General features: G+C 39.5%; 1 protein-coding gene across 1 annotated transcript; it reads right to left on the bottom strand.

Annotated features, from left to right (window-relative positions):
- Positions 1-1,058: 1,058 nt before the first annotated feature.
- Positions 1,059-24,408, bottom strand: TUBGCP6 (tubulin gamma complex component 6). Its single transcript, XM_064142418.1, has 26 exons — positions 24,325-24,408; positions 22,844-23,651; positions 21,284-21,447; positions 19,717-19,927; positions 19,050-19,223; positions 17,920-18,041; positions 17,524-17,599; positions 16,125-16,234; positions 14,165-14,256; positions 13,933-14,072; positions 13,017-13,166; positions 12,203-12,284; positions 12,038-12,126; positions 11,739-11,854; positions 10,997-11,135; positions 10,794-10,907; positions 9,260-10,574; positions 8,805-8,860; positions 8,402-8,594; positions 7,968-8,136; positions 6,528-6,669; positions 5,229-5,423; positions 4,835-4,967; positions 4,446-4,659; positions 3,192-3,391; positions 1,059-1,516 (listed from the first exon to the last, which is right to left on the bottom strand). Exons 2-26 carry the CDS (start codon positions 23,588-23,590, stop codon positions 1,425-1,427), a joined length of 5,235 nt encoding a protein of 1,744 aa, XP_063998488.1. The 5' UTR covers positions 23,591-23,651; positions 24,325-24,408; the 3' UTR covers positions 1,059-1,424.
- Between the last annotated feature and the right edge of the window lie 416 nt (positions 24,409-24,824).

Genomic DNA, 24,824 nt, shown 5'->3' with positions numbered 1-24,824 from the left:
GCTCCAAGGTCCCAAACATCAGCTGCTTGCTCCCTGCAGAAGCTATGTGGCTGCTCTCTAGCAGGGAGTCAGGCATTGGGACAATGCATCCAGCAAGCCTGCATGTAAGTGCCTGGTCTTTAAACTGCTAAAGTACACAAAACAGTTTTCCACCTGCCCAAGCAGTAAAAGAGCTCAATCTTCAAGCCACTTGATCCTTCAGCCTCCTGTTCTGTAGAACAGAAGGGAGGTAGTTCATTAAATACAGCAGAGATAAACTGCATAGAAGATGGATGTTAGAATTGTGCATTACCACATTTTTATATGTACTTTGGTACTACAGCAGGAGCAGAAACACTCAGGTCAACTTTACAGTTGGTAGAGGCTTAGTTGTTATTTCTGGGGGAAAAAAAACCTACCTAAGTATCATTAGAAGATAATCCTATTCAATATTTCCTAGCACTGGTAACATGGCAGCTGTGTCTGTACTTTTAAACAAGCGGTGACTAATCATGACAATGAGCTGCCAATTAATATAGCCACATTTTAAGCCACTGTGGCTTCAAGATCTCAAAATCAACATTTTTCAAAGCAGACTGCGTCTCCACAGCCATCCCATACCATGACATTTTAAGTTCAATTGTCTCTTTTCACAATATAGAAAATAAATAAAGCCAACCAACAAGCAGGGAAAAGGAAAATGATTGGCAAACTGAAAATGGGGGTCTCCGGTTGAGAGCAGCTGGAAAACACTTGGAAGCAGAGCTTTGTTTCACTTCACTAATTCTGAATTTCTGCTGTAGGTGTTTAACATAATCTCCACAAAGGTGTATAGCTTAAATCAGGGAAAAGGAAACTAAGTTTGGCACAAGTGATCCAACAGCAACCAAGTGCTTAAACAGTCAAATACTGCATCGCCTAGCAGGCCCCCTCATCACAAGGTGTCATCATGCCTTTTGACTGTAGCTAACAGCTAATTTTTAAAGAAATCAGTATAGACTGAGAATTAATACCAGTTTAAAATATATCAAGCAGGTACTTAGGTCTCTCTGAACATTTGTACCTCATAGTCTCAGCAATTTTAGAAAGCATCTGTTGATTTATTTCACATAGATGTATTTACATCGGAGGAAATTCACAACACCAAAAATACAACATTTACACATTCACAGATATACAGTTTCACACTCTCACCTCTGCTGAGACCAGGCACTCAGCTCTTGTCTCTCTTGAGTAATGACATCAACTCTCAGGCAGGTGTGGTGGATTTTAAGCATCACTCTCTGCACGTGATGGTTATATTCGTCAAGCTATTACATGGTGGGTTATTTCATTGCAGAAGAATGCCTCTTACATGGCATTTGCATAAGCTTCTATAATCACAAGCATATAAGTTTATCTGTTTCTGCTTTACCATGCTATCAGTGATCCTTACTCTATAAAGTTCAGTTATCCTTGTAGTAATTGTTGAAGTTGATGCGCAGTAGAAAGTCCTCCAGATGTGGCTGGTAGCCTCTATTTACAAGCTTTGTCACCACTGGAACAAAAAATAAAACAAACCTTAACTAAAATTAATATTCTGAAAGCAGCCTTGACAGTATGTGTGCATTTTAATTTTTTATATATATATATATATATATATGTGAAAAAGGCCGAATACAGCAATCTGAAGACAGCAGAAACAAACATGTATTTTTTGCATAAGAAAAGTGCAGTATCTCCTCTGTAATTAGAAAGCACTTCGTTTAAGACGCAAAATCAAGATCACACGTCAGGATCTAAGCAAAACTGTGTTCTTCTAATCAGAAGATGACTTCTCAAGGTACTTTCACAATAAGCTGATGTGTTCGTATGGTTAAGTTCAACTGACCAGAAAGCATGTTTAGGTCCTCTTGTGACCTCTGTGAAAGAAGAATCTCTGCTGAAGTTTTCTTGAGCAAAGTCCATTGTGAGAGTGAAGATCAAAGAGAAGTTCCTGGGACAAACCCCTCAAGCTCTATGAATGAACAACTAACTGCTCTAAACATCCTTAATGACACAGGAAAAGAGGCAGTAACTCCCTAAGCATCCCATGCACTCATACAAAGGGAAGCAGCAAGCAGTAGTAACATGCAAGGAAAAAGGGCAAGTGTATAGTTAGAAATGAGGGCCTGAGCCAAAGCCATTGAAGTCCATACTACGTTGCACTGGCTTTCAATGGATTCTGGATCAACCCATTGTGAAAGAGAGCATTTTACAATGCACAGTGACTGAAGGTACAAGTGTAGAGGAACAAGCACATGTTTACTTTATAGTGCTTAACAAAGAGGGTGTAAAGAACTAGGTCACTCAGCAAATTTCCTTACGGAATGGTCTATTAATCTCTGTCCATGAAGCAACCATAGATCTCGTAGTATGTGCTTAGGTGGCTCCCAGAGGTGTTCTGACTTCCTGTAGAATCTGGAAGCAGCCATTCTAACTCATCCTGAAATACCTGTCTTTGGTCCTTTGACACCACTTTTGGACACCCTTAAAGAATAAAAAGGGCAGCTCATTTCCTGAAGACTGCAGTCTGACTAGAAAATATTCTAGAAACATAGATCCAAGGGAAACAGTTGCACTTCCTTTAAGAGTTAAGAGTTCCCTCAACAAAATAACAAATGAACAAACTAAACCCACCAGACCCATGAACCAACTTTGGGAAGGATAACAGGAAGGGTAAATAACTTGTACTAAAAGTCACAAGCAAGATCTGAAAGAGAAATGGAGAGGAAAGACTAATAACTATTTCCTCACATTACAGACTAAGCTGAAGGCAAGAAGAAATCGTATTAAAGGAAAGAACATTTGACAAATAATCTGTACAGCTGAAAAACACTTGCCTGGAGCACTGCATATAAACTCCAGTGAGTGCTATGAGGCTCTCTGAGCTTTAGACCAGCATGGGAACCAGAGTTTTCAAATCTCTTACAGCTAATACTCATTTTGTGAAACAGCAAAAACTTATGGACAGTTCTGGGGTATCTGTTAAGATTTCTTGTATGGGCATTTGAATTGATGGATACACAGATCTTTGCAAACTGCAACACCACAGTTTTCACTTGGGAACTCCCTTTTTAACACAGGCTAAGTACACACTTCCTACTTTTACACTGCATTTCTAAAGCCTCTTCATCATTTTATCAGTTGTCAGGTGACTTCATTTCCTATTTAGAATTTATGCAATTTCTTACCTTTGAATAAGAAGTGGGAGTAATACTTGAAGGTATTGTATGACTGCTGCATCAGACCAAAGTTGGGATGAACAGCCATTTGCTTGCCTGCGTCAAAGCTCCATGACTGAGAGATCAGCTGGCTGCGGAACTTCAAAATAAGGCTGAAAATGCTGTGTATGATGTTCATCACAGGGGCTGCCTTCTCTGTCAACAGACCCCTGTGGGAGCAAAAACAACTTCAGAAATGTAGCTGACACAATTTATTGGTTGCAGGATGAAAAATACAAATGGGTGACAATCCTCTAGGGTTCCTCTCGAGTTGCTTAAAATTAAAACTCTGTAAGACTGCAGCCAACTGTAGTGGTGACTTTTTTAAAAGAGCCTAAACCTAACATACTGCGCTTGCTCTTCTGGGAAACTCGTTTTTGTACTGCTGTGCTCAGTTTCTAGAATGACATCTGCATTTGCCAAAGAGATGACATTCAAAACATTGCTCTGAGTCTCCTTACTCTCATCCCATCACCTGGTATCCAAACAGCAGCTTCAGGCAAGCTGTATCTAATTAAAACTGAAAAAGACAGACAGGAAAGGGTAGGATTCTTGTTTAACAATTTCTCATTATCATTTCTTCTCCCTCCATCACCCCACTTTATCATTCCTATGTATACTCTTTAAGTAGAAATCAAATAAACCCTATCTCTTCTCTTATTCACACCATGCTTCTTTGGTAACCAAAGGGAGAAAAGTTTGTGACTCCTAGAGGACACACACTGTAAATCTGGATATAGGCATCAGGCTAGATTTGTTCTTTCAAATGCACAAAAGGCACAGACAAGGCACAGAAGAAGCATTTCACAATATTCCAGCTAGTTACTTGTGCACACTGCTCAGGCTGAACGAAACAGCATTCATTTACAAAGGCCAGAACAACGATGGAGTGAAAGAAAAACACAACTGTGCCAAGTGTGCCCTTAGTCTTCAAGGTTAGAGCTGTCCTGAGTAGACTTGAAGCTTGCAAAGGTACAGTGAATAGGAGCTGGAATCAACTCCAAGGAGTCTGGGGAAATTAAGAGGATGGGTAGCTGAAGAAAAGCATCAAAGTATGGAACTCATAACATGTCAGAAAGTTTGTCTCTCTTACATAAGAATCCTTTCATATGTAAGCACTATTTGGTATGGCAGGTAGAACTCATTTTTGCACAAACAGGTGAGACTACAGTGGTCACTCCATTAACTTAAATACTTGAAGTAAAAACACATATGATAGCTTGCCTGAAGATTGCTTTGTTGAGGTATTCAGCATGTGTTCTATGAATTTCTTCCAGGTTGCCTACTGAAGACAGTTTGTTTCCAAATTCACACCATGTAACGTGAAGGATCTGATTAGCAATGTAACCTTGAATAACTTTCACAAAATGCTGCATTTCATGTTTATACAGCTGGAGCTGTCGAAACTGAACAGAATTTGATGCATGACTCACTAAAGCTGAAAACAAAACCAGAAATACATTAGTATCAGAACCCATGGAGACCATCTAAAATCAGCATTTTTAAAGAAATGAAAGTTTCTGATAGCAATAAGCAATTGTTTATAAGCAACTGTCTAGCACAGCGCTAAATGCATTTTGAAGAGGGCCCTCTAGTTCACTTGGTATACTTGCCAGTGCGTTTTAAGTGAAACCAAATATCCTTAAGAGTCCACACCATGTGCTTCAGCTGAAGCAAAAAGGAGAAGATCTTGTTATATTTATTCATGCAGCTCTCAGTAATGACAATGTTCAGAGGCCAGTCAACCTGAAAGAAAGAACAGTGCTGATCACACTACATTTTTGTGTTAGAAATGTTAAGAATGTTTCAGATACAAGTATTTCAGGGAGGAACAAATGGATATATTTGTCTTTTAATCATGTAATGCAATGGTCAGGCTAAGGAAATCATGTCATTTCCATCACACATTTTTTTTTACTCCATTCTTAAAGGTCTTCCGTTTTTGAGAAGATACTCACTCCACCATGGTATAATTGCAGCATTCTACCTTTCTCTATGATTTCTTACCTTGTACCTTAGCTCTAAGCAACTCAGAGCATCAGGTGCATTGGGCTTGAACACTTCCGGAAGATACTTGAGGGCAAAAGAAAGATTGGAAGCAAGCTGGGTGTCACCATGAAGACTGTACTGTAATGCTTTATTTAGGATAGAATTAAGAACCAGTGGATTCAGCAGTTCACCAGGTGTTTGTCCTGATCCAAGCTAGGTGTAAAAACAAACCAAAAAAAAGAATTACATAGCAGTAACAAACTTTTGGCTCCTGAATACAGGCGAATTAAAGTAGTATGGCAAAGAGGTGAGTATCCTGCTTTGCTTCACCATTCTGCTTGGACATTTCTACTTACCAGCAGCACAGGGAGCAACTTCTGAAGTTTACCTTCATGCTCTGAACAGCAAAATCTCATACCTGCACTATTTTGACATGCTGGACTGCAGTTTACTGTCACTCAGGAGCTGCTACACATCCCTGCTGCAATGAGTACAGCATTTAGGATTTAGTGGGGCAGAATGCCAGTGACAGGACTGATACTAGCATCTGACTCCAATCTGCCTCTCATCAGCTCAGCACTCTCAGAGGTCTACAAATAAAGCTATCCATTAAGTCTAAATTTCCATGTGCTTTCTCTAGTTGGGCTTAAAGCATTCATAAGATTTAGAGAAATGTAAAACTATCCTACAGTCATATATCTCCACTGGCAACCACCTATACTAACCCAGGCTGTCCCTCCTACCTTGCCATCTTCCCCGCAAACACTGGGGTAAATTGTGAAACTACTGTCTCATAAGAAGGCTCATTGCTTTCTTCAGATGACCTCCCCTCTATAGGGTATTTGAAATGAGGTATTGTGCAACAGAGGCATTTCCACTGGATTTTATCAAAGGGCAACAGGCTCTTCCAGCCTTGCTACTGGCAAGTGTGAGAGAACAGAAGTAGTGCAGCGGTCTTTACAGGAAAGAGTGAAATACTTTCACATTGCTGCTTGTCTATCAAAGTCTGAAATCAACATCCTCAGTGTGCCAAAACATTGTACTCTATTGCTGGGATCAGCAGCAGAAAATATTACTCTTTTCCTTGGGACTTCCTTGGGCATTTCTTCCAAGCAAAGACCTTCTGCTTCAGTCCTTACAATGTTGCCGGCTTCCTGCTACAAGACTTCTCAAAACAGCACCAAATTAAAAAAAAAAGAAAATAGCACAAGACAAGACTGGAATTCCCCCCACTCCCTCATTCCCATGCAAATCAATCCAGGTGCTAAGCTAAAGCAGACAATCCAAACCCAAAGTGTAAGACAATAAAGCAAATACCTTCTCAAACAACAGGTCACTGAGTGACTGAGCAAACTCCCCATCTTCCATTAACAAAAAATGTCTCAGTGCTTCAAAATGCTTCTCTACATTCAGTTCCACAAAGTAGTAATCAACTATTGCTTTGTTCACAAGAGAAACACTAAGAATCAAAACACAGAAAAAGGTATTATTTTTGCAAGCACTTCATTCCTTACTGTTAACACTCAGCTGTGGCTCCATCAGATTAATCCTCCAGTACTTAACTCAGCTATCTAACCCAAGAGGATATTCACATAGAAAAAGGAAAAAAGAAAAAACACCAAGAAATCTCCATCCAGCATATACCAGAATTAAACCCCACCACTTGAGATAACTGGGTTTTGAATAGTACTGGGGAAGGATTTTTTTAAGACTGGCTGCATATAATCAATAACCTTTAGAACATGCTGCTGGGCCAGGAGCAGCATTTTATCAATAACCTTTGGTTTATGTCTGTCACCTACACAAACGTTAAGAAAAGCCTATTAAATCCCAGAGAAGAATACCCTAATTGATAAAGCTCTGAGCCTAGACATTGAGGGCAAGTCTATACTGTAGTTTGCAGTAAGCTAGCTTTAAGTAATTTAACTTAAATACCAGCAATAGGCCAGTTTTGCCAGCAACTTGGGCTCATTTACTTTGCTTTGCTAAATACCTAAATCTGTACACAGATCCTTCTGGATGTTCAAAACTAAGGATAATTACTTCTTTCTACATTGTGCCAAACTTTCAGTATAGCATACTCAGGGTCAGTAAATGGAAATCTAAGCTTACAAGACAGTACATTCCATAAAAGCAAGCATTTTGACACATCTGTTTCCATGAAAGAAGCCGATTTTGTACATAGTTAATGAAAACCTTTCTTTAAAATGCCATTAGATCTATTAATAAAAAGTTCCAATGTGTGTATGATTCCCTTATATACATCAATAGTAAGAACAGGTTCTATTAAACTTCTAGAGAGCCTTGAAGCTTGAGTTCCCACAGACACATAAAATATATCCTGATTGATACGCACGAGCTTGCGCATAATCAGAAGATTTTTCTTTTTCTAATCCTTATTGTTGACCTGCCAAATAAAAACTAGGACAAACATCATAAATAAAATCCTCTTTTAAAAAGAACAAGGAAACCAATGGTGTCAAAACAGCTGCTGCATAATCCATAGGTTCAAAAGCAACTTCAAAAAGGCCTTCAAAAATATAATTTGCACATAAAAACAGAAGCTTGTGTTACGATTTTTAATGTAAATCTGAACTTTTTGTTAGTAATGGACCGTTCCACTGAACCACTTCTGGAAGCATGGAGGAAATAAAAGAGAACAGATCTATGTGCAATTCTTGTGTCAAAAAATACACAAGAACACCTAATAAAGAGCATCTTATTTGTTAAATGATCAAATTTCTAACAAACACTCACTGAGAGACAAGTGGAGCAGTAATAGAACGTTTCATCAGCACTGGCAGTGACAAGAGCTCACTCAGCTGTACAGCCGTTTCATCCGTTGCTGATTGTACCATAGGATCCACAGGAAAAGTGTAAGACCTGGGTATCACATGATGCAAGAGATGGGAAACTGGGAGTTCTGCTGAATTAAAAAAAAAAAACAACCACTGTAAGTTACTATGTTTAAGCAATTTGATAACCTGTTAATATCAAACTCTACAAAACCCCTCTAGGTCAGAAAATCACAGTGTGTCAAAATGTGTCTCATCTTTATGCCTAGAAGTAACTTGTTTGGCTACTAAAGTCCATAGTATTGGTACCTGGAGGTATTTTTTCCTGGCACTCATCCTTTCTGCTCAGGTTTACCACATCCTCTATTAATCAGTAGTTCTAAGAGTTCTACTCACACATTAAATCATAACTATCTTGATATTTTTCAATACAGTACTGATCCGATAAGGCTTTCAAATAAGCTTGTTCTTTCTTCCATGCATCTCCCTCTTCCCCTTCCTCCTCATTAGCCTTGGGAGCATTAGCTTTAGAAAATAAACTTTCTTGAGGCGTAGTATCCACTGGAATTGTTTTTTCAGGTTCTTCTGCCTGAAACAAAAAAATGGATGAATTTTGTGGGAGATGCTGTCTTTGTTTACTCACACTTTGCATTCTTACAGGTAATTGGCTACTCCAATGAAAGCTTATTCACCTGGCATGTAAAAACAGTATCGATTAGGACAGAAACTAGCTTAACTACCACTACATTGATCCTTTGAAAGAAAAGGAAGCCTTCTCAACAACTACTTTGTTTCTTACCTGTAAGTTCTGTGAGGTATCTGGAGAAGGGTCCGTGCTGACCACATCTGCAATTACTGTAAAATTACAAATAAGTTAAAGACAGCATTTACTTAGACCTGCTTATAACACTCAGGTCATACTTCAGATCTGCTCCTGAATTTGTTCACAATTTCTCTACAGACTGCCACAGAAACAACCACTCCAGTAACAGTCCTTCCCCATAGCCCCACACAGGCAGTTTTATCTGTGCTCCCTACTCACAATCACACAAGGTCCAGTTTCTTGAAGTTTCAGACTAGAATTCTTTTCATGCTCTCTTTCTTGTATATAGGAGACAAGACCAAGTTCAAAATCTTTCATATGAACTCTAACAGCATCCAAAAAATTATGCAAGGATTAAATACCCATTTTGAACACAAACATTTACAGTTATTGTCCCTTTACACAAATGCTGATTGAAAAATTTATTTTACCTTCTTGCTTCTCTTCCATTGTATTTTCTTTTTTGTCATCTTTAATATGTGCATCAGTAAAGACTGGAATACTCTCAAGTGATTCTGTCTGTGGTAAAGACTCTTCCTTAACTTGTGAGGTTTTTGCTTCCTTTCTGCTCCCTTCATCAGGAGACAATTCTTCACTGTACAGAAGTGTCTGAACTGTGGAGTCAGATGAAGGACCTGAAATGGCTTTACGATGAGGTATTGGATCATTCTCTGTAGATGGAGCCCACTCCCCTATTTGGATGCTTGACTGAGATGCATGACCAAACGGGCTCCAACGAGACTTCAAAGGCTCTGTATCTGAAACCAGTCCTCCAAGTTTGATGTGCGACTGTGAAGCATGTCCATGGATGTTCCAGCGAGGTCTAGCTGAGACCACCTCTGACACATTTTCACCAATCTTGATACTGGTATCAGACGCATGACCATGGATGTTCCATCGAGGCCTTGTAGGAGCTACATTTGACACATACTCTCCAATCTTAATATTGGCTTCAGAAGCATGCCCATGAACGTTCCACCTAGGCCTTGCAGGCTGTACCTCTGAAGCATACTCCCCAATTTTAATGTGGCCTTCAGAAATATGCCCATGAATATTCCACCGGGGTCGGACAGATTCAACTTCAGAAACATAGCTGCTAATTTCTATATGGGAGTCTGAAGAATGCCCATATGGACTTGAGCGTGGCTGGTAAGTATCCACATGAGGTACATACTCTCCCACTGTAATGCTGGCATCAGATGCGTGTCCATGAATATTCCACCGAGGCCTTCTGCACTCCGTATCAAATACATTATCTCCAACTCTAACATGTCCCTGCCACGCTGCAGATGGTCTGAGAACTGTATTAAAATCATACTCATTTTGCTGATGCAATGGTGCATTGTCTTCTCCTTCCAGTGCTCCTCTCAAGACAAGCTGATTTTCACTTACTTGAGAAGTCTCAGAAAGATCTGAGTTAATGTTTTGGAATGCTTCATCTAGCAATGATCCTTGTGCATTAATAGCAACAGGTTGCTCATCTTGTGGCTTTGCTAGGAAATCTTCTATATTAATACTAGACTCAGGCAAGGAATCAGCACTGTGCAGAGGACTGCATGCTGTCTCAGAACTTTGGAGGCTGCTTTCACATCTCGCTGCTTTAGGCTGAAAATACTGATCAGCATTGTTATTTGTTAGCTTGGGCATAGACAGTGCTTTGTCAGTGGAAGCAGAATGTTGCACTTCAGGCTCAGATTCCTTTCTGTCTTCTGTCTCATAAGAATGCAGAGGTTTTCCAGAAGATGTCTGAAAAATAAATAATTATTACACTGTATTCACATAATCAAGCTACTTAGGAGAGTGCCACTTCATTACAATGTTCCACATTTTCAGATGTTCTACAAATAATGTGAGAAGTACTCACCCTGCAGTTATAGTGAACTTTGTGTCTACTGAAATGAAATTAACTCCCTTGAGGTAAACTTGGAACAGCAACCTGGAGTTTATGTAAGAAAATAAACTCACCTTTGAATGTAGATCTTTCACAAGTTTTTCATCTGAAGCAAACTGGCACTCTTTATAAGGAATAATATCTAATTTTCTCCTACAATTTCCATCTGGAAGTTTTTCAAGCATTTCCTGTAAGTAAAAATGAGAAAGTCCAAAGTCTTTAAGTAGCAATTACCAAATTCCTACATTTCCTATCTTAAGTCTTTTTCAGAAGATACCTCGATGCGTTTTTGATCTTCTAACAGAAATTTCAGACGAGCTGTTTCCAACTTGTGTCGCTGCATTTTCCATAATGCTCTTTGCTCCCTACGGGCTGCATCATCAGAAAGTTTGCTGTAATGGTCAATTAATTCCTGCCTACACGAAGGCAAAAAATAAACATAAGTAACAGATTTTTGCATACTGATTTTCATCACCTCTTCCAAAGAATAAGACATTTTTTCACTTCAGAAGTGAGAAGTGATTTTTTTTTTTAGAAGTCAGAGACTTCAATTACAGAAAACAACCCGGTGGAGAAAACAGGACTGAGTTTTTCAGTAACTCTTCTTAGTAGGTCATTCATTTATCTTAAGTATTTTCAGATGTAACAAAATAAAATACAACTAGATGCACAACAGAACAATTCAGATAATTATCAGTCTAACTTCTCTGCTTTTTAATTCTGTTTTGACACATGAGTGACCACTTTTGCTGTGGACTCAGATTTTAACTTCAAGACAGTTAATTTTTCTGACCATAACAAAAAATGGACTAGGGTTGGTGCAAATCAGTGGGTCCCCATTAACCATTGCTAAATCACAAAATCCCTCATATCTTGCCAAAACTCCTTACGTCCAATTTTCTAAAGCAATGTTTAAGAGCTCTTAGTACCATAGATTTTAATCTCCAATGATCTTTCCTTAGATCTTTATGATGGTTTTGGAGTATCTAAGCTTTGGGAGCCTACTCAGCTACATTTACCTTGCCTTTTTTTCCAGTTCTTCTTCTAAAGCTTTCAGTCTTTTTTCTCTCTCTCTGAGCTCTCGGGCATAGCTGAAATCATCATCAATCTCCTCTTGCTTTATTGCAAGGCGACGCTGCATAAATATTTCACACTTTAAAAAGCCACTCTCAGTATCAGCTCTAATGTACACATCTGCAAGAAGTTCTTTGTCATACCCCAACAGCTATTAATTCAACTCAGAACAATAAATCAAGACATCTTTTCAATTATTTGCCTAAGAAATACAGTTTGCCTTTAGAAACACACTGAGAAATACCTCCTGGTCTTTTGCAAATTGCTCTTTCAGCTTCTGAAACTGTTCCCGTTTCTTTGCATCCAAAGCCATCCGTTCTGATACTTGTCGGTCTGTATTACAATGAAGATACTGTCAGTTTACATTAACCAGCCCCTAGAAAACACAGAGACCACCACTGCAACTCACCATTAATGGCTTTTAGTACTTTGCTAGCAGTTTCTCGAGCATGAACAATTAATTCTTGTTTGGCTATTTCCATGCGTAAATCCTAAAAAAAAGGCAGAAAGAAAAATACAGATGGGATTTTTTTTGTGGTGTTGGTTTAGACTTGAAAATACACTACTGCCAAGACACTTCACATTGGTTATTAATATATGATTGCAGCACAGAAATATAAATGAAGCAATGAACTTTCTATAAACTAACACCGAAAGTTAATACTCCAGACCTTAAACCAAACAAAATCCATCTGACACATGCACCAAATTGATGGCATCTGTAACAAAGAGTTCTGAAAAAAAAAACAATTAGCTATAGAAATTAGTTTGTCACATTTGTTACATTAGAATCATAGAATACTAGGGAAAGGACCTCCAGAGATTGAGTCCAACTCTCACACAAAGCAGGACCACTTAAGGCAGGTCACACAGAAACATGTCCAAATGGGTTTTAAAGGTCTGTAGAAACGGACACTCCACAACCTCACTGGGCAACAATCTTTTCAGTACTCTTCAAGAGGAAGGCACATCTGCTGCAGCAAGCAGCTAAGATGGAAGTCCAAAACTCATGTAACATATGCCAAATGCCAATGCACCACCTATACTTTCAGAAGTTATACTGAGTAAGCTTGCTTCCTGCAATAACAATTCAAACACCAACCAACCAATGAAAACAACCTGACCATGAATACAAATCCTTTCAAAATTACAACAAGAATTAAAAACAAGTATTCAAAATAAAACATGCTGAGAGCATGGTGTTTATTCTTCTATCTGTTTACCTTTTCCTCCTTGCTTATGGAACTGTATCGGGCAATTCTCTCCATTCGACCTACATACACTGCACAATCTCTTTCTATTTCCTTGAGCTCCTCAAGTGAAAAGATGACTGAAATCCGGGGAACAGGTATATCAGACCAACATATATAATGCTGAAAGAAAGAAAAATATCATTTTAATTACAGCTTTTATATTGCAAAATGATGCATTATGAACTCACATTTTATACTTTCTCAGCTTAGCAACGCTTCAAGTTACTGAAACAAGCCACCACACAGGATCTAACATCCTCAGTATCCTCAGATGCAGTATTTACACCATTCAAAAGAGACAGAAAGATAATGTTCCTGCAAACTCTAGAAACATCAAGGGGGTGTTTCATTGTTAGACACAGATAAAGAAGAGGGAAGACAGAAATTAGTTTTACATGTTCCTCTTATCAAGGACAAGATTCATTCTGCAAAATAGGAATTAATAGAACTTTTTAAGCTCTTCTTGGAAATGTAGCAATAGAGCTGCAATAGAAGATCTCTGCAGAACTGAGTCAAGACTTAGTAAGTGAAGCATCTTTAAACCAAAAACACTAGTGAGAGTTGTGTGAAAAATAGAAGGCACTTGCTTGGAAGCCTAAAACATTTCTGCTTTTAATACAAAGGAAAATAAGAAATACAGCATATGCCTTGGATGTGATAAATATGACAGTTAAAAATTTGTATTTCTGTAGTAAAGTGTTAGCAAGCAGAGGGGATAATTAGCTCACAAGTATCTAAGAGCAAGTAATTAACTTTTCATGAATCAACATCCTACTTACACAATACCAGTTTTCAGTAAAGGAGTGAACTTGCTAAAAACCTATAAGCTTGCTCTGAAGAGACATGATTTTCTCACTGTAAAGGAAGGAACCAAACCAATACTTACCCTAGGACAGCACAGTTTCAGCAAGTTTATGGTTTTCCCACATATGTATACATCATTAGCAATATGTTTAAGAAATACAGGGACACAGTCTTCTACTTCTTTTGAAATCAAAACATAACCATGAGTCCAGTAATGTTTATCTAAGTATCAAACAAAAAGATGAAAGTATACATTTTTAGCTGTTTAACAGTACAATTATGTCAATTACAAATGCTTTATAAATATACTGTACCTCTGAAACAAAGATAATCCTCATTCACTTGGATCATGAATTCTCCATAAACATCTCTGAACACACCACTGTATACCCAATCATAGATAAATCTAAAAATAAATAAATATGTAATTCCATGTTATTGAAAACCACTCCCCTTGTCTTCTCAATTTTATTACAACCAGACAGCAACTATACTCTTTAAAAGATCTAAACACACAAGATACAGGCTGGACAAAACCCAACAATTATGTACTGTCACACTGACATTTAAAGATTTTGAAACCATGCTTATATGGAACATTTTGGTGATAATTAGTTAAGATGAAAAGAACATCACCTTAAGTTAAACAATCTTTTTATTTCTGTATATTAGTTTACTAAAAATGTTTAAAAAATATAGAAATCTTTGCAGCACATCAAAAGCACAAAGAGAAATACAAGCTTGATGAGAGGTAACTATGGCAGGGAGAAACTGAAAGGTCAAAATCAAAGATGCAATACCAAGCACTTTTTTCTCAGACCTGAAGATATTTTATGCACAATAAAGAGAACTACTATTTTGGACTATTTCATGCTTTTTCATATTTCCTAGTGGTGAAATCATACTTCTGAGGAAGCAAAAAAAAAAATATCTAAAATGAGAGATAAAAAAGCTCAGAGCTCCTTGAAGTTTATCTTTTCTTCTCCTAGTAGCTGCACCACTACTGCAGCCACAAGAGCACATTGCTGGCCCATGGTCAACCTCTCATCAACTAGGAGCCCCAAATCCTTTTTCTCTTTGCTGCCTTCCAATAGGTCAGTTCCCAGTCTATACTGATCCCTGGGGTTGTTCTTTCCCATGTACAAGACTCTACACTTGTCCTTGCTGAATTTCATTAAATTTTATCCTGCCCAAGCCACCAGCCTGTCCAAGTCTTGCTGAATGGCAGCACAGCTTTCTGGTGTGTCAGCCACTCCACTCAGTTTGGTGTCATCAGCAAACTTGCTGACAGTGCACTCTGTGCCCTCATCCAGGTCACTGATGAATATACTGAACAGAATTGGTCCCAGTACTGACCCCTGTGACCCACTAGTCACAGGCCTCCAACTAGACTCCGTCCCACTGACCACAACTCTCTGGCTTCTTTCCTTCAACCAGTTCCCAATCCACCTCACTACCTGATCATCCAGACCACACTGCCTCAGTTTAGCCAGAAGGATGCTGTGGGAGACAGTGTCAAATGCTTTACTGAAATCAAGATAAACCACATCCACTGTTCTACCATCATCAATCCACCTGGTTATGTCCTCATAAAAGGCTATCAGGTTGGTCAAACATGACTTCCCCTTGGTAAAACCATGCTGACTGCTCCTAATGACCCCATGGTCCTTGATATGCTTAAGGACAGCATCAAGGATAAATTTCTCCATTATCTTTCCAGGGATGGAGGTGAGGCTGACCAGTCTATAAACTAACAGTTTTTAAATCTATGTGCACTACATAACAAAATCATTGCCATCAAAATAAACCTTAATTCCTAATGATGGTTACATCTACTAAATGAATAACAGGATTTATGGTTTGTTTTAAGTCTGCTTAATGAAAAAAAAACACAAGAAAAATGCAAGAGAAATAAACACAGTTACCAGTTTCAGGATTTTACTACAAGTACAAGAAATAAAAAAACCCAGAAGTTTAAACAAGCCTTATATTCCAATACAAATTTCCAGGACCAGCAGTAAGAAAGAAGTTTTATTTACATGGATTTATTTCCTAATCTAGTAAAAAATAAAACCCTTCTGCTGTTCCTGAGCTGGAAAAGAGAAGGATTCAGCAAAATTAATTAATTTTAGCATGTATTTTGCAGAAACAGATACATCTTACATTTTCTCTGAAAATGTCAAAACCTAGAGTTAAATTACCAGAGTTACTCACCAGATTATGAACTCAGAGCTGCTCTTAAATATAGTTATGCAGAGAATGGGATGCACGTACCTTGTGTATGGCTCACAGCTCGTCTTCAACAAAGACAGAAGAACTGGATAATGCTCATTGCTACAGTTGTTGAGAGCCTCTTTGTACAGGTATGAAAGCAATTTAACACCCTAAAAAAAACCATTCTAATATTAAGCAGTAAACTTCAACACAACTTCAACTAAGAAAATAATAAAAGAACACAGATTTACTCAGTAAACACAGAAGGTCCCTTTCCTCTAGCTATCTACAGTTAGGATCACTTCATCTGAGCTAGTTACCTCAAGCTCACTTTACAGTCAGTGGAAGGAAACAGGTATGTTATGAATTCATTTGACTTGCTACAAACACAGAATTATAGAATCAACCAGGTTGGAGGAGACCTCCAAGTCCAACCTAGCACCCAGCCCTATCCAGTCATCTAGACCATGGCACTAAATACCTCATCCAGTCTTTTCTTGAACACTTCCAGGGACAGCAACTCTACCACCTCTCTGGGCAGCCCATTCCAATGGCAAATCACTCCCTCTGTCAAGAGCTTCCTCCTAACATCCAGCCTATACCTCCCCCTGCACAACTTGAGACTGTGTCCCCTTGTTCTGTTGCTGGCTGCCTGGGAGAAGAGACCAACCCCCACCTGGCTACAGACTCCCTTCAGGTAGGTATAGATGCAATGAGGTCACCCCTGAGCCTCCTCTTCTCCAGGCTGCACACCCCCAGCTCTTTCAGCCTCTCCTTGTAGGGCTGTGTTCCAGACCTCTCACCAGCTTCATAGCCCTTCTCTGGACACATTCCAGTATCTCAACATCTCTCTTGAATTGAGGGGCCCAGAACTGGACACAGTACTCAAGGTGTGACCTGATCAGTGCTGAGTACAGGGGAAGAATAATCTCTCTTGTCCTACTGGCCACACTGTTCCTGATGCAGGCCAAGATGCCATTGGCTCTCTTGGCCACCTGGGCACACTGCTGGCTCATGTTCAGCTACTATCTACCAGTACCTCCAGGTCCCTTTCTGCCTGGCTGCTCTCCAGCCACTCTGTCCCCAGCCTGTAGCACTGCCTGGGGTTGTGGCCAAAGTGTGGAACCCTGCACTTGGCCTTGTTAAACCTCATCCCATTGGCCTCTGCCCACCCATCCACCCTGTCAAGGTCCCTTTGCAAGGACATCTCCTTTAGAATGAAATGCACTCTAGAGATTTATTTCAAATCCTTTCTTTACTTCAGGAACTGAAAACACAGGACAAAATTACAAATTTTAGAATGCCTGAGGAGAGAATCATGGCATTCTAATTGGAGATCCAAAGTCCTATCTTTGGTAGCAGAAAGACCCAAACTAAATCTTCTATGTAAAATTCTATGTAACTTTGAAGAATATTAACATTGTGACCCAAAACAAACATAAAAAGATCAAATTATCACCGTAGGAAATGAAGCACCAGCTCCACCACTGATCCCCAGCGTTGTTGTTCCTATGCCACAAAGTTCAGCTAAATATCTAAAAAACAGTATTAAGACATATGTAACATTTTCAACCAGAAGCTCTCAGACCAGTGATGAACTTTGCTGACTATCATACAAAGACCTAACTCTATTGAATGATAACAGAGAGAACAAAGAAACTGAATAGAAAAAACTTACATGCTTTCATTGAGAATCCTCTGGACTTAAAAGAAAACTTTCTATTAAAATAGAGGAAAAAAACTGAAAGACTATATAAGTGCCTATGCAATATTATCTCTTCCAGTGTATATGACGAAACAGACTGCATTTTTTTTCTTCTATGAAAAGCTTAAATATTTAATATTATTCTCTTACCTCAGCTGACGACCTAGTTTTCTGAAGAGAAAGCTGATTGTTAGAAGACTTAAAGTAGGAGGTGTTGACAAAACACAGGCTCGGTAATATTGAAGATATTTTCTCAGTCCACTTGTGAATGCCTAGTATCAACAGAAGATATTTGAAGTCTTGATGTTAAAAGTCTGTCTATGTCTCACATCAATTGCATCAGCATGGAAACAAACCTTTCTCTAAACTAGTTTGCATGTGCAGGTAAGAGGCCCTCGTATACCAAAGTAAGGGGAAAATCAAAGTCCATGCAGTGGACTCCATGTAATTTGCAATCCACGCCTTCTGAATGTCAGACATCTAAATCAGCCAAATGACTTCTCTATACTCTTTATATATCCAATGCAAGAAGCCTATATAATGTACTGTATAATAAAGCATTTTAGTTCTTTAAATTTACCTTTGAGGAGCTGCTCCTTCTACAGCAGCTATAGTGTGAACCTAAGGAAACCCGTTTCCTTACTTTCATGCCTAAATGGGATACTGGAGAGAACTGTACAGAACCATTTCTAACAAGACAAGGACAGAAACCTTCTTATTCCATTCCTATTAGCATTGTTCTAAATAAAATACTCAGAAGAAATACAGTTTCATAACCAATCCTAACATAATTCTATGTATTAGAAAGAGATTAGTATCACCTGATATTACAGTGTACATACAATTGAGCATAATACACAGAAGAGAGGGAAAACATGCTTTTAATTCAGAACAGAAACAAAGTATTTTTTTAATTATATAACATATGCACACTGTATTAATAAAGTTTTTTGTGATCTAATTCCATATATGTTGATGTGTTAATAAACAATACTTTAAAACATCTAAATATTATATTCCTTTAGTCCTCAAGAGAACAATGTGACAAAACAAACTACTCTTCAAGTAAAACCTTCTACCATCCATTTCAGTGCAAGCAGGTGTCAAGTACGCACTAAACACAACGGCTCTGTTCATTGCCAACCTGGCATGAATATTAGCCTTAAAATGCTTTGCAGATTTGCAGAAAGCAAAATTTCCAGCTTCACACAAAATCAAAGTTGCCTTCTCTAGCTAGAATAGTTTGCCCTAATCTGGATGATCTAACACAATTTTTTTACCTGAAACACAAGTCCTTTGCTGTATGAAGAATCTATAACTGGCTGAAGAGAAAAACGACTTAGTCGTGTGTAGTAGGTTCCATACGCTGCAACTTCCAAGAGCAGGTTGTGCATTGTTTCTGGTGAAGTCCCAGATACATATATCCCCTCCTTTATCACAAATGTCTGAGCAGCCTAAAATGATATGAGGAGTAAAAAAAAGGGGGAGACTCGTGTATTTCATCACTGTATTCCAATTTACAATAGCAGACATTTTACACAAAAAACAACAGACAAATTTTCAGTTTAGCTACTTTGGTGACTGGGACTATTTAGCTAGGATAACGTGATAAATATAATCAATTGTAGCAAAACTTCAGAAGTTTGGATGGTATTTTCAAATGCACAGGGTAAGACTTCTCTAATCACTTAAAGAAAATCCAATTTTCAAAACTATTTATACATATCTATGGTCAAGTATTCATAAACCTGCTTTAACTTAGAAGGCTACAAATACTCTCAATTGTTATGTTATTATTGCACTATATAAATACTGCCTTTTAGCCATTAGGTCACACTCAACTTTGTGACAGTATCCACAGCTGCAAGAAATAAATGTATTACAGAGGAAACCTCTACAAAGCAAAAAAGATGTGACTAGGAAACACAGTTAGAAAATCCTCCATACCTGGCTGAGTGAAAATGTAGTGGATACCACACCAATGAGGACATTCAAGACATCCTTCACCAGTTCAGGTTCTTTCATCAGCACAAGCTGTGGAAACTGAAGTACAGTGCTACTAACCAGCTGCAATTCTCCTTCTCGAAGCCTGTAAAATTTGTCAAAAGCTTCTCTCCCAGCTTCAGTAAGGTACAGTTCCTCTTTTTTACCAGGTGGGCTGTGTTAAGAGTAAACACATTGCAAGGCAATTATGTGAAATGAAGGAAATCAAAAATAAAAAAGCATTTCTGAATTTTACACAGCAAGGATCAACGACAGAAGAAGCTACTAGCAATGTAGTGCATTTGCAAGGGAATGTGCAACCAATGAAACTGTACAATGAAGAAACAAGTAGGTAATTTGAACACCAGTTCAGAGACAGAAACCTTGACAGAGGATTCACGTCTTCTTTCATGGCCTTTGGTGATGCAGTGCTCACAGTGAAAAAAATAGGAAAATTAGGGGGGAAAAAAATCACCTTTCCAAAGTTCATGCAATACTGATATTCAAGTATTTTTAAGTGCAGTATGCTCAAAATGCCATAATGACTTGTATTTAAGACATTTCAGCTCTTCCCAGTGAGGATTATTATCCCCTCCAAAACAATTTCTCCTGCCAATTCTTCCAAAAATTCTAAATTCTAGTGCACATATTGTATGAAAGCTGTCAGACATACAGCCTACTTTTGACTTTAAAGATCCTTACAGTTCAAATGGTAGCAAGAAAATCTGTCTTCTACTAGGAACAAAGCCTGAGTGTGCTACAGTGGCTTTGAAAAATCAGATCAGGTAACTTCTGAGTTTCTGAGATTCTCAGGCTGACTTGAAAAGAACATTGGACTGTTGACTAAAATTACAGAAAACATAAAGCAAGTTTCTCCAAGAATCAGGCATGTCACTGTTGATCAAGAATGGAAGAAGATATCCGCCGTGCTTGCCTTTTTTTTTTTTTGTCTTGCATTTTAGGGAAGCTAGGGAGCTTTAACACGACTTCTCTCAGCAGATGCATCTTCCAATCAGCAGCTGAAAGAACTACAAGTCTAATGACATCAACAAGAAATCTATTATAATCATTTCTACATTGCTTACGGACAGGGACAAAGAATACAACACTGTGCAATACTGGAAGATGTCAGTTTAATTATTCTAGTGCTCTACAACTACTATGTTCTCATTTGAAACTGAAAACAAAAAATCACCTGAGACTGAAATAAATTGCATAGCGCATGTCAGATTAGTTAGAAAATTGCTGCACTTTGTACAAACAGCAAGTGTTCCCATAACTCCTTCAGGGGTTTTGACAAAGATAATTGGTTTACCTCTTCCTTTGAAAAAGGTGCAATCTAAGAACTAGCTTGTTGAAGGTGTATGACATTTCTTTCTTTCTCAGTCACTAATGCAATACACTGAAGTCTGAGAATTAAATACACACATTTCACTATTTATGCCAAGGTAATTTGGTACTAAGATGAAATGCACCTTCATACATTTGCATATGACGCATAGTAAGTTTGACAATAGGATCAGACACATACTATCCAATTCTTTCCCAGCATCTTCGTTTGCTGGGACCATATGTAAGCACTGCATCCCACAGGTCTATGTCTGGAGTTATGCTTGGCTCTGACTGAGAATCAGGAGTCAGATTGGATGCTGACTGGAATCCCTCATCTTCTGACTGGTCTATACTTTGAGGAACCTGTCAGAGAAAATTCAAAGTTATACATGAAAACATTTTACTGAAGAAACATGCTAATAAAGATGTACTATCCTTCATGAACAAGTGATGCTAAGTGACTTAGTCTGTAGATGTAAGTTTTTCCTGTAAGCACTTTTTTTTCATTTGCTACTCTTTTGCTAAGTTTCTACAGGTATTAATGCCTGTACATAAAAGAGCAATTGCCTTCAAAATAATTACTGAGTTTGTCAGTGCTGGAGCTGAAACTTACTCCTTTGGTAAGAATATAGTTCTACAAATTGAGAATTTGAGGTCTAGATATTTAATAATATGTAACACTAATAAAACCATAATGCTTAGTATTTGTTTTAAGCAAATGACCCAAGCCCTAGTTCTTCAGATTTGTAAACATTTTGTTAATGATGATTAACCTAGTTTGTCATTCACATGCCAAGAAATCTGCAAGTGTCCGAACAGTGTATATGTGGTGCTAAGATGAATGGTTAAACACCAGACCTGGTAGTCAGATAATAGTCAGACTCAATCTTAAGGGTCTTTTCCAACCAGAATGATTCTGTGCCAGTTGTATGTGCAGGATGTTAGTAAAAAAAACCGCAATGGCATCCACACTAAAAGCAGCATGTTCTTCAAGAAACTGCAGATTTTCCAGTCTGATAGAAAGCATACAGTGCTTACTCAAAAAGGTTCTGCCTTCTCTCCGTTGCAACTTACATCCATATGTGCACACTGGAGGGCATAGAGTTGTTTTTTTTAACATGTAGGAAATAGAAGAAAAATACCCCAAGTTTACCTATTACCTATATGAGAATGAAACATACCAAAACTAAGCAGAATAGACAGCAAAAGGAGAAAAAAAGATATATCAGAATTTGTACACACAGAAACAGTGAAAAGACAGTGGGAAGCAGGAGGTTCAATGAAATATAATAACCAGAAAAAATGTCTTCAGATACAACGCACCAAGAAATAGGTAGGTAGTGACATCTGAAGAGCAAAACGCATACATTCAAACAGGAGCACTTATGCAGTCAGGCTGAACAATAACAAGCAAGCACCAACGCAAAGTTCAATATACAAAGCAGTCAAAAACCCAACAGAAAATTGCTAGGGTGGGGAATGCACAAATACAGCTGATGGCTTAACTTCATGAAGTCTTTGGCCTCACGATGGGGTTTTACACACAGAGCAAGTCCATGGTTTTAGTTATCATATGGCTCTGTATGCAAAAAGATTATTTGGTTTTCAGCAAAGAAACGGATCCCTGCTCCATCTGAAATTCCAATACTGAATGTTTCCATTACAAATTAAAATATTATCTACATTTTAAACTATAGTTTCCAAGCGGCATATTGAAAGCATGCATACACTCTTAGGTCCAAAACAAATTATACCATACTTTAATGGCAAGTCCAGACAAATCTGCATTGTCAGGCACTGGTGGTAAATCCAACTTGATGTCCATATCATAGGTACGGCTATGGACAAGAGCACCAAAGAGCGAGACCCGTGTTTCTTTCTCAAACTTGTCACCAGCAGGATAGCTCTGTGAGAACAACCCTATAGCAGGGAGTCCAGTGCCAGGTGCAGCCTCCATTATCTGCAGTGTCTTTTGGATTGTGTCATTGAACTGGCATTCTTCGTTTGTTATCAGAGACTGTATATCAGCTTCAAATACACTTACATCATAATAATCATAACCCTGATATTTGACATTTCTCCCAACATATTTGTTGTTCAAAAAATAGTCTTTTTTTTGTGGTACAAGTTGAGGAGGACCTGTTCCTGCAAGCAGTACTAAGAGATCCAAGACAGAATTAACTTCAGTAAATGGTAGGCATTCAGCTGTTTCCAGTTCCTCCACCAGGTTCTCCAGTCTATCTGCTTGTGCACCTAGGCCAGCAACTCTCAAGTTAAAAGACAGCATCAGAATTTTGTTTTTCACTGGAAGCTTGGAAATATTTGATTGCAGCTTACAAGCCTCATCTTGGAAAAGGTTTATGAACAGGGTATTATAAGCAACCCTTTTCAGATTCTGCTTAGCCATTCTCTTGCTGATCTTCTGTCTGCCTAGATGAACCTTCCATGGCAAACCTGTCAAGTGAGCTTCACACAAATCACTGAACAATTGTGTGATACTCTCCATTTCAAATTAAACTGTCAGGTTACAGCAGACACAGTCTGGGTCTCTGGTTTCATGAAAACACCTGAAAAAAAGAAGAGCAGGAAAAGGAAGAAACGCTCATTACACGTATATGAGAAATTGATGAGTACGCTTCAACTGAGACAGTCCAAAATGAGAGGGAAGATGACTGACCTAGCATATATTTAGGACATAAGCTATAAAAATAACACAACTCTGATCACAAGCAAAGCGATGGTGGTGCAAGCTCAAATCCAGACACCTGATTTTGCTGGCAAACTGAAATAGAACAGAAAAGACTGACCTGATTTAATACAGGAATCATGTGGAAACACACCCAAAAGCTTTACCACTCCAGCTTTTCTCAGGAGACATTCGCCGCTTCCCTTCTACCTGCGCAATGCCCGCAGCAGAAGCCACAAGATGTGCATGCTGACGGTGCCAGGCATCGCAGGGCTTGCATCCATGGCACCAGACATCTCCGGTGAGGGTCTTAAGTACCCATCGAAATCGTACGGGGGGTGCGAACATCTCTCCCGGCGGTGGGGGCTTACCCTAAGGACCAATCTGGGCCCAGCCGTTCCACCCCTTAGAACGCCTGCTAGTCTGCCCCTCGTCCCCGCCACGGCAAGCTGGCAGCATCAACACCATTCCCTGCACCCGCTGAGGCTGCCCCGCCAACCCCAGCCGCCTCTAGCCTTCTCCCGCCCTGGCGCTCCCCACCGGCCCTGCCGTACCTGGGCTGGCTCCCCCGGGGCCGGTGGGCATGGGGCGCCGCAGCCGCCGCCAGCTCTCAGCACCGCTCCCCGCGCACCGCGTGCTGACGTCACTCCAGAGCGACAGGCCGCGGCGCCAGAGAGGCGCAGGCGTGGGCAGCCCCCTGGCATCGCGGCAGCCCCCCGGCATCGCGGCAGCCCCCCGGCATCGCGGCAGCCCCCCGGCATCGCGGCAGCCCCCCGGCATCGCGGCAGCCCCCCGGCATCGCGGCAGCCCCCCGGCATCGCGGCAGCCTGGCAGTGCCGCCCAGGCCCGCCCGCGCGGGAGAGGCGCCCGCGGCAGGGCGGTCGCTGGCCGTGGCCTGTAGAGTGCCGCGGGCCCACAGCGGGGCAGGAGGCATTGAAGCCTACGGGCCCTCAGAGCCCCGCTTTGGAAACGTCTCGGCCCCAACTTCGGTTTAGACAAGTAACGATTTTTAAACCATCCCTGCGATACTCACTTCTAACGCTGTCACTCCCCG

Source organism: Pogoniulus pusillus, chromosome 4, assembly GCF_015220805.1.
Source record: "Pogoniulus pusillus isolate bPogPus1 chromosome 4, bPogPus1.pri, whole genome shotgun sequence".
Classification (NCBI taxonomy): domain Eukaryota; kingdom Metazoa; phylum Chordata; class Aves; order Piciformes; family Lybiidae; genus Pogoniulus; species Pogoniulus pusillus.
Note: the sequence above shows the minus strand (reverse complement) of the source record. Positions and strands in the feature narration are given on the sequence as shown.